The sequence below is a fragment of the Nicotiana attenuata genome, chromosome 9 (assembly GCF_001879085.1).
Source record: "Nicotiana attenuata strain UT chromosome 9, NIATTr2, whole genome shotgun sequence".
Lineage (NCBI taxonomy): Eukaryota > Viridiplantae > Streptophyta > Magnoliopsida > Solanales > Solanaceae > Nicotiana > Nicotiana attenuata.
The window spans coordinates 15,438,147-15,448,773 of NC_031997.1; the positions used below are offsets into that span (position 1 = coordinate 15,438,147).

General features: G+C 35.5%; 1 protein-coding gene and 1 non-coding gene across 2 annotated transcripts; one reads left to right on the forward strand and one right to left on the reverse strand.

Moving 5' to 3' along the window:
- Positions 2,196–9,621, reverse strand: LOC109232092 (LL-diaminopimelate aminotransferase, chloroplastic). Its single transcript, XM_019397752.1, has 10 exons — positions 9,413–9,621; positions 8,441–8,514; positions 7,943–8,010; positions 7,382–7,498; positions 6,943–7,005; positions 5,094–5,198; positions 4,945–4,995; positions 4,248–4,568; positions 2,791–2,997; positions 2,196–2,684 (listed from the first exon to the last, which is right to left on the reverse strand). Exons 1-10 carry the CDS (start codon positions 9,493–9,495, stop codon positions 2,391–2,393), a joined length of 1,383 nt encoding a protein of 460 aa, XP_019253297.1. The 5' UTR covers positions 9,496–9,621; the 3' UTR covers positions 2,196–2,390.
- TRNAT-UGU lies at positions 9,691–9,762 on the forward strand. The gene has a single exon. It is a non-coding gene; the product is annotated as a tRNA-Thr (tRNA).

The window sequence follows — 10,627 nt, forward strand, 5'->3', positions numbered from 1 at the left end:
CTTTCTTGTTTCTTCTTCTTCCATTTGCCATTCTTATCGCTTTAAACCACATTCATCTGCAACTTTCATAATATCTCTTCCCTTGTATATTCTCTTTTCTCTTTCTTTCCTTTTTTTTTCTTATTCTTTTTTGGTAATAAACTTTAAGACCCGGTATATAAAAGAGAAACTTTCAGAAACCACTATGTTTTAGTGGTTATTAGCTAGTTGTAGCAATCATTTACTATATTACTTTCTATAGCTATGTTTTCAGGTTTTTTAAAGTGTATTCTATATATTTAAGCTACTATATTCATGAATACAGTAGCATTTGTAGGCGTGAAACAGGGGATTACAGCTAGACAGATTTTTGTATTCGATTGTATTCACGGCATGAAACAGGGGATTACGATGTTTTTAAACGGAAGTGAATCAATTAACATAATAGACTCATAATATAACTCGGCAAACTCAATTATAACATACAAAATTTGTATTTTCAGTTATTAAAAAGATTCTCAACCGAAAAACACCCCAAAAACATAGCAATCTTCAGAGAAAATATGCTGAATATTTTTCCAGCCGATAAATAGAACAAAAACATAGCAATTTGAATATGTATATACATTTGAATACATAAATTATATTAATTAAAAAAATATATGAATACATTCATGGAATACAACGTGACAGTGAATACAATGGAATACATGGAATACAGCAAGATACATTGAAATACAATGGAAAAAAAAAAAGACAATGAAACACATGGAAATACAGCGAGATACATTGAAATACATTGAAATATATTAACAGAAAATTCAAGTTGCTCAGCCCCAAACTCCGTCTTCTTTGTTCAAGAACAACCCTAACGTTGTCTTGTCGAGAGGGCCGCGATTCTAACTCGAAGCGCCACTGTTCCTGTTACCATAATACCCTCACGTGCGCTTCAAAAAACCTATTCTTTACAATTGAATTTGAATGGCGCTTGTGGATTGGGACGGAAAACACCAGATTGGGCAGAACCCTTAAACAACGAAGAGAAGAGGAAGACGGAGATTTATATAGAGTTTTGTTTCTAAATTCCAGATTGGTAATATAATCTGAAGAGAAGAGGAAGACGCAGAACCCTAGAACCCTCACGTTTCGATCCGAGCAACAAACAATTTTCTAGCATTACAATGCTTTCCTCAATTTTTCTCTCTCATTCCCGTTTCGATCTGTATTTGGGAGAATTGTGGTTGTATTCGTAGAGAAAGACTGGAGTTGAGAGAGAGAGGGCGAAGAAAAATCTGAAAGAATGAGAGAGAAAAATAATACAATGCGTATTTTATGGCTTAAGAGTAGGAGGTGACCATAAATAGATATTTGGCAATAAAAAGCAAAAGGTAGCTATGGAATATAATATTTTAAAAGGGTATTTATTTAAAACAAATAAGGTATCAACTTTTACTGTAGGAGGTAAAAATTCCTACACAAAATGGGTCCGCAAGACTCAAATTTGCTTTTTTTGGGTTGAAATTTTTCTTTGCCTTTGAGAAGATCTGACATGGAGGTGGGGTTAACGGGAATTTGTTGTTGGATGAAACACCCTTGACTAATCCCCAAATTTTAGTAAAAATAGGATTTGTTTCGTTTTATTTCTTGTTTTATTTGTTCAAATGATTGAAGAACAGGGTACCAGGTTTATTATGTAGTCGAGACAGGGCGTAGGGCATATGCTTGTCATTATCGGACATATATTCTACTGGTGGAATACCTTCATAAATGGAAAGTTATTTCCTATAAAAGAGATCTGTTAGTCGAAGACTTAAACCAAAAGAATCTTGGGTTAGCAAAAATGGAGTTCCACTGATGGAAGTCTCCGACAAGGAAAAATTGATAAAATGATAAAATGAAAAAAGTGAATAAAGATAAAAATAGTATAAAAGAAATGTCGTGGCACAACCTAATTGGTGCGTGTCATCCAATGATTTCCTTGAAACTGGTGGTGATCTCATAAGGTGGTATTTACTGTAGTTCAAATAAAGCCGGGGGTCATAGGGCACCCTTTTAGCTCCGGCCGGCAGCATGATGTTAGCTCAAACATTATCAATTTCAACACGTGAAAACCTGTTAGTATTTTGTTTCAACTATTCCTTCCCTTTAAATTCATGATCAGTGTCCATTATGTGTATAACTGGTATATGAATGATGAATCTAATCTTGACAAGAGATAACAAAGAGGAACCAATCACTGGCAATCACAGAATAAGCTTATTCTTCCAAAGCAACAAATTCCATACAGGATCAAAATGTTTGAGCATTCAAGATACAGCCTACAGCATCTGAATGAAGCCTCTGAAGGCGGCCAAAAGTGTTTCCAATTTACCTGCATGTTTTCACATAGACATGCAGGCGTACGAGTTACTTCACTTGTACAATTCCTTGAATCTTCTGCAAGCTTCTACGACGTTATCCCTGTGCCCAAATGCACTTACTCTGACAAAACCTTCACCACCAGGTCCAAAACCACTGCCTGGTGTGGTAACGACATGTGTCTTCTCAAGTATCTCGCTGAAAACCTCCCATGAGCTTCGTCCAGGGAAGTGAACCCACACGTAGGGTGCATTTTTACCTCCATACACCTTGTAACCTAGTGACTTAAATGTCTCCATTATGATTTCTGTGTTTTCTTTATAGAAACTAACCACGTCCTTCATGGCCTGAAATGCAAAAGTCAACATGTTCAAGTTGAGACCTTGAGCCTATTAAATGATGTTATTTTTGATTAAGTGAAAAGGGAGACGACAAGCAAATGTTGAAACTGACCTTGAAACCATCAGGTGAAAGGCAAGCCAGACCGCCAGCTTGAGCGATATTGGATGCACCATTGAAGCTTGTACAAACAATGCGATTGAAGTCTTTTGCTACAGGAAATCCATCCGAATATAGGAGTGCTTTGGGAATTGCAGTCCACCCTAAACGAACTCCAGTGAACCCAGCATACTTCGAAAATGATGAAACCTCAATGGCAACCTGCAAGTCCAGTACAATATGCTTACTGAGAAACAATCCACTTATTAATGTAGAGAATCATGCAATAAACTCTGTACACCAGAGGTAAGGAGAAAACTGAAATATGACGACTCTCTAAGAAGCTCTGTAACTTGTAGAAAAAGACATACGAGGGAGCAAGAAGGATCAGAATCAAGTCCCTGCAATTAACCAGGGGATAAAAGCACTTAGATTGAATAGACTTGAGATAACCTTACTACAGAGTGCCATTGAAGACCAGGGAAAGAAGATGACTTGGAAGAAGACCACTTACAAACTAGTTTGATGAGCTTCAACTATGGCAAAAGACAACGAAGGAGCAGGACAAGAAGATGAATTAGAAGGAAAGGTCCCAACGAATTGCATGAATGATAATAAACCAGCTAAAAATCTCAATTGAACAGACTGCTCATATCATTTTTTCCACAGTAAAGATTAGAAAGAGACTTTAGGAGAAGAAAGGAATCCATATAAAAATGTCATAAAGGATATATATGAAAGAGCCGCACAAGCGTGAGAATAGTGGTAGGAGATACAAAAGAGTTCTCCATAACCATGAAGATCTGCATTGAGCCTGTACTTGTTTATCTCATTATGGATGAGCTAACCAATAGCATACAGGATGAGGTCTTCGCTATTTGCAATGGAATTCTACTTTCTCGCTATCTTTTCTATATCCTTTCTGAAGCAAGCCAAGAAGGAAACTTTTCAAGTTGTGGTCCGTTTTTAGACAGTTCACTGAAGAGGAAAATAGACATGTAAGGACTAGAGCCTATAGCCCTAACACTACATTTTGGATCCCCTAGTATGCTAATTGGAAATGATACTGAGTTAACTGACAAAACTAGTGAGGGTGTTGTTAACCGAAAGTCTGAACTATGGAGAGCACTCTAGAGAATAACAATTTTAGAATAAGTAGGAGTACATTGCAAGTTTAGCCACCGTATGCAAACGATTCATGCAACTACCCAATAGGAAATTAAGGAATACCAGGATGAAACAGGTCCAAATAGAGCGAAATCAGTAGTGTGAGACCACATATGCCGACCCTAACTAGCTGAGGGTTGATGTATGGTTGTTATGGGATTAAAAAGAGAAACCAAACAAAGTGATATGCGGACATTATGAGCTTTAGTCATCTAAAAACAGGGTCTGAACAAATGATAGCAGAAGCTTTCACTAGAAAAGAATGTAAAGCTTAATGTTGACCAAATAAAATGATCCAGACTTACCTCTTTGGCTCCAGGAATCTCAAAGATGGACTTTGGACTGTCATCACATATATACATTGCATATGCAGAATCATAAACAAGGATTGAGCCATTGTTTTTAGCAAAATGCACCAATTCAGTCAGCTGCTCCCTTGATGCCGCAGCACCAGTTGGATTATTAGGCGAACAGAAAAATATAATATCTGTCCGAGGAACACTGGATAAATCAGGAAAGAAACCGTTTTCTGGAGTACATCTCATGTATGCAATATTCCCGTACTTCTCCACATCCTTCTGAAACTGACCAGTTTGGCCCATAATAACACTTGAATCCACATAAGCCTACAGTAGAAACAACAATCAAGGCTTACGTCAGAATCTGACACACATCATCAGATATGAGAGCCTTTCTCCAAAGAGTGGTAAAGAAAGCAAGAATACTCCAACAGACTATAAAGAGCTTAACAAATAACAGGAAAAATTGCAATTAGATTCTTCCATGATAATAATAATAAAAGATGTATCAATAGCCTTTACAAGAGTATAAAAGTTCCTGCTAAGTTATAAACAAGTACCACTTCACTTAAATCTCACAATGATATGAAAAATCATTTAACAAAATAGACATAGCAAATCAACAATATGTAGGTATCCTGGATGGGCATTTTTCATTTTTGTCAAACAAGGAAGAATAGAGGTAAAAGCCTGAAATTTTTACCGGATATGATGGGTCTTGCACAGCCATAGTGACATTAGACCCGAAAAGAACCTAAGATACAGTCAAGAAATACAAAAAAACTGTTAGTGAAAGACTCAAAGACAACGGCAATAATTTGAAAAGACCACTTAATACAGAGAAAACCAAACCTGCAGCCGAGATATATCACTTTTGGCACCATCAGAGACGAATATCTCATCTTCCTCTATTCCAACATTTGCATAAAAGGTAGAAGCAATGGAGGCTCTAAGTTGCTGCTCATGCAGAAAAAAAAACAATGCCATCCTTAGAGTTATTCTGACAGCTGACTTTACACTTAAATCACGGATTAAATGCCACGAACAGAACATATGGTGACCATAGAGTAATTTTCTCTTATGTCTGTCTTAAAGTAAGGCTCCAGAATAACCACTTGAAAATAGCAAACCATGTCATTTCACTCTCATTTTTTTTTTCTAAAACCTTGGTAGGCAAACCAAGAAAGTGTTGAATAAATGCTAATTACAAAGTAGTAATAGATTATTGTTGATATAATATATGGAAATGATTTTAAATACTTCAGAAATTCCAGCTGTGCATGCCTTTTAGACATCATACTATATTATAAGTAGGAAGCTCTAATCGAAAGATTGAATCAAAAAAATATCCTTTGGATGTTGAATGCCATTTTCTCCTTCTTTATATTTTCACTTTTTGGGGGTTTTCCTCATTTATTTACAATTTACTAGCTTATTATGAAAATTCTAGAAGTGTCTAAATAAAGTAGAGAATTAAAGAATTCCATGGAAAGACTTCCATTTCCATAAAAATTCATGATCTAAGAACCATTGATTTTCCAGAACGTTTTCATCATATAAATGAAGAAATGGTAGTCTTGCAGACTATATTGGGGCAGTGAATAATGTTAGACAAATTGGAGTGGAAGGTACAAGCTTGAAATAAGATCACGCCTCCAGAAATGGGGTTTCAAAATTGTAACCTGGTAAGTTTAGCCTATGTAAGCAAGTTGTAGCATAGTATGGTTTCTTTTTGGTTGCAGAGCTTTTGTTTCTTTTTAATTCTTCTGTTTTTGCAGGTAACTGAGCTTCTGCTTCTATTTCATTTCTTCTTCTTTTTGGCCTTTCTGTTTATGAATCAATTACATTTTGTTACTGTTTGTTCCTTTTAGCTTCTATGGTAATAGCAATTCTCAATAGCCTTTTCACATTCTTATTACACCCTATAAGAGTGACAACAAAGTGTCTAATCATTTTATCACAAAATCCTATTTTTCTTGTTTCTGTCAAAAATATGTTTGTTCATAAAAAAAATTACGTAGCTTTTTAGTTAGGATAAGAAAATGAGTTATTTAGGTTATATGCATTTTCATGTCTGATTCTCTGCCTAAAGTAACTTTTAATTTGAAATTGTTACTTCAACCATTATTATCAATCTTCAATAATGAAATTTTCATCTCTATCTTTTTAATTTGATCAAAACTGATCCATCCATGGATCATCAAGATCATCACCATTCTAAAGTCGGTTTGAGCCCGGGAGATGATTAACCATCGTACCTGCCTAACTAATTACAGTTATTTAACTTTTCAGGTTTAGAGGATATCTAATCATTTAGCGGTCAATAATTAAGTCATTCAAATATGCAGATTGTACAACAATTTGAGCTTGTAATTTTTCCCTTTAAATTTTATGGTACTCATTATACATATGTTTTAATATTATTTATATATTATTTCAAAAAGTCCGTACTAATTGACATGAAATACTCGTGTACAGAAACTAGTGATAGTAATGCATTTGAGGAAAGAAGATACAAAATGAACAAACAAATAGGCATAAATAGAGGAAAGACAAACTGTCAGCGCGCATCAAAATACCATTTATTCTTGTAGCAAAAAAAGGAAGAGAATTAAGAAATGGACGATAAACAATAGAAATAATATCATATTACAGAAATATGGAGGGGGTGGGGGGGAGGGGGGTGAAAGCCACTACTTACTTTTTCTCCTTGCTCAGCACCATAACCACTGTAACCCTTCAATGTTGACAGGTCATGTGCTCTCTGCCAATGAGTAGAGTAAAAGAAAACAAAATCAAGAACAGGAAGTTGGTTATCGACTTAGAGTTCAATAAGCAGAATAGATTAAAAATACAAACTACTTGTCAAGTTAAATGGCAGTTCATGTAGGCATGCTGAATTCTATCAACACAAATATCCAGAAACATGCTCATTATAAAACCAAACGTTACCAGATACATGATTTTTTGCCAGTAATCCTACACCATCGGTCAAACAGAACAGGATACGAAATACAGCAAAACTCGAAGTTTTGACTGATAACAAAACATTGTACATGATAGAGATGTCAACTGACCCCTGAACATCAGAAACTGTATCCTGTCTTTACAAAATTCACAAACAAGGCTATCAACATTACCTGTGCCATGGCAGAACTTATGAATTCAGGAATGGGCTCAGTAGTGTCACCAATTCCAAGGCTTATAATTTGAGCATCAGGGTGTTTCAACATGTGTGCAGATCTCCTTCTTGCGATCTAACTTAACCAAAGAGAGATTGTTTAGAAATTAACTCCTATTAAGTAGTAGAGAATGTCTACAAAATAAGAATTAAAGTATTTTAGTGTATTACTATAAAGTGTCTTCTTTCCCTATTTCAAGATGGAAGCATAGAGGGGTAATGGCTGTATAAAATCAGCCAACCAACATCCAGCTTAAAAAGCAAATAATTTTGCTTCAGGGAACTAAATCTGCTCGTTGTCTTGTCATAATTCCACATTACTGCTATATCATCTAAATTACTATTTTATTTGCATGAGCATAAAAGCAATGCCTCCAATTTATTCCAAGCAATGTGTCCAACTTCTTCTCTAATCTCCTACAGCTAATTCAATATAAGAAGCATCTTCAATTGCAAAGTAGCTTAAATAAACAGATAACAACAATCAACTCAATAGAAAAGTACAATCTGAAATACAGACCTCAGGAAAAAGATAACCAGCTTGTAGTTTAGCTAAGTTCTCATTGCGAGAGACCTTTGTCTTGTAAGCTTCAAGCAACACAGGAATTTTGTTAGTGCAGTCAAATCTCAAGAAATTGCATATCTATTTGAATGGACAGATACAGGTGAGACTAAGATGGATAGTTGTTTACTCTTTATCATCGTCAAAAAGACAATTTTTGTACAATTATTTCAAAAATGTGCACGTAGCAACTGTTTGACTCTTCACTTTTCTTCTCAGCGAGTTAAAAGCAATACATATGCCATCACAAACATTGATTAGTTTAAATTTCTCAAATACCGATTCAGAAGCTCTAATTGATCCATATTGCACAGGCTCACAGTCTACTTATTGCATTAATACATCTTGGCAATTCAACAGAAGAACACCTTTGACCCCCCAAGAAAAAAAAACAGAAGAACACCAGAAAATGTGAAACAATTTGCACTAGGAAATAACATAAACATAATGGCTTACAAGTCTCTGTAGAGGGCGTTGCAACACATCTGACAATACCACTGGTTTTGCCTGGCAGTGACACATTCTGGCTCCTGCAACAATTAATGCACACTTTTTACATTACCAAAAATTGTATACACCAGGAATGAAAATACTCAGGATTACCAAAGTATTAATGGAAGCAACAGTAGTTTTTTACTGCATTCTCATCAATGCATCTAGTCATGAATATACAACCAATGCAGATGAGATTCTCAGTCAGTTCATTCACTACTAAACTTATCCCAGCATGTAAATGCTGTAACGGGGGTACTTTGTCAAAAAAAGGAAAAGAGAGTCCTCAGCCTCGTGTAAGTCGAAATGAAAACATTAATAGAAACCAAAACAAAACGCTCTATCATCAAATCATAGAAAGACAAAGAGTCAAATTCAAGAATCAGTAGAAGTAGATATTTAAACCGCACCACCAAAGTTTATGGTGGAATGGATAAGATCCCTCCATCCTTAACGAGGGGTCTCGGGTTAGAGCCCGATCAATGGAAAACATATTAGTATGAGCGCATCCCCCTTTTAACGGCCTAACGCAGCGCGAGCTACAATGTGGGCACCAGGTAGGAAACCAGTAAAAGAAAGATACTTAAACCATAAAAAAAGACACCTTTTCCCCATGTCTTTGGAGGAAGAAAACAAGGGTCAGACATAAAAATCGTTAACAAAACCTTACTTTCTACCATGAAATAAAAAAAATGAATAGCTGAAGCTGAAACGAGTCAGAATGCTTGAAGGTATAGTGGACCTTCCTTCTCTACTGCTTCATCTAATGCTTAAAGATTGAATTTTTACCAGCTAAAGAGACCAGCAATGTCGATAACTAAAGCAGTGGATAAGATTCAAATAAAAAATCATATGAATTGAAACTATCCCACCAAAAAAATAGAAGTGGAACTGAGTTAGGAAATCAAATAAAACGTAGGAGATGAAATATGGTACCTGAGACGGAGTTTGTGCTGACCCAAGAAAGTAGAAGTTGATGATGAGATTGAAGTGGAAAGACTTTGCTGAATAGCTGCCATTTCTTTTCTGTTAGAACAAACCACGTTATCTCACTCGAGTAGAGCATCCCCTCAAAAACCAAAAAGCTGCTTTAAAAAACCCTATTCTTCCAATTTGCAGCAGCGCCCTTGCTCCGTTAACGCACGTTGTGTTTAACAAAACTAGCACTTCGATATTTTGAACTATACTATAATCACAAAAAAGAGGTCAGCCACGCCCTTATAGCTCAGTGGTAGAGCGTCAGTCTTGTAAACTGAAGGTCCGCAGTTCAATCCTGCGTGGGGGCAATATATTTACTTCTAGTCGTTTTGTCATTTTTCTGTTTGTTGTGTTGTTCCCACCAAAAATTTTAATTGTAAAAGAGATAAATTTTTTGCCTTTACTAACACCAAGACTTACACTAGGTGTGCGGTGTTTAGTACCAGGGGTGTTAATGATTCGGTTCTACCCCTTATTTTATAAAATTTATATCATACCAATATTTTGGTTATTCTATTTTGTATAACCAAAAGTAGACTTCTCGAAATCATCTCAATCATATCGATTTCTTTTCGGTATCAGTACCGTTAATTTTTGATATTTTTTTAAATGTCACATAAAAGTCACTATTAAAAGTAGAATGTAACAAAGAACTTGCTTTTATAGAATTTAGCAAACATAAAAGATGGCATAATATAGACCCATCAACTATAGCAAAAAAAACTAAGTAAAAAAAATCCCACGAGTGAAAAGATACGAACTAGCTGGGACTAAAGAAGTCTATAGAAAATTAAATATTCAAAAAGATAAATCTAAATCATACAAAAGGAAACATATTCAATACATAATAGTTTGCTACCCATAATCGCTAGAATACCTTGTGTCTTGCTAGTGAATATGCTGGAAATAATTTAGTTTCAATAGGATTAGCATAATAGGTTTGGGGAAATAGGATTCGAGTTTAATTACTTGTTGGCTTGTAACAGTCTTCATAATTCCAAGTCCCAAGAAAAATGTCACGACCTAAATCGGATGGTCGCGACGGGCATCCGATGCCTTACTCAACCGAGTACCAACATAACGTATCTTTCTTATCATGCCATCATGGGTATATGGGCAAGAAGGGTCGTCATGAGATAACCAAAATAAAACATAGGGAAATACTCGACATAG

Coding starts and splice junctions, on each gene's coding strand:
- LOC109232092 (XM_019397752.1), bottom strand. CDS start 9,495: ATGGCAGCTATTCAGCAAAGTCTTTCCACTTCAATCTCATCATCAACT. Junction 8,515..9,412: donor CAGCACAAACTCCGTCTCAG/GTACCATATTTC, acceptor TAATTGTTGCAG/GAGCCAGAATGTGTCACTGC. Junction 8,011..8,440: donor AACGCCCTCTACAGAGACTT/GTAAGCCATTAT, acceptor TGTTGCTTGAAG/CTTACAAGACAAAGGTCTCT.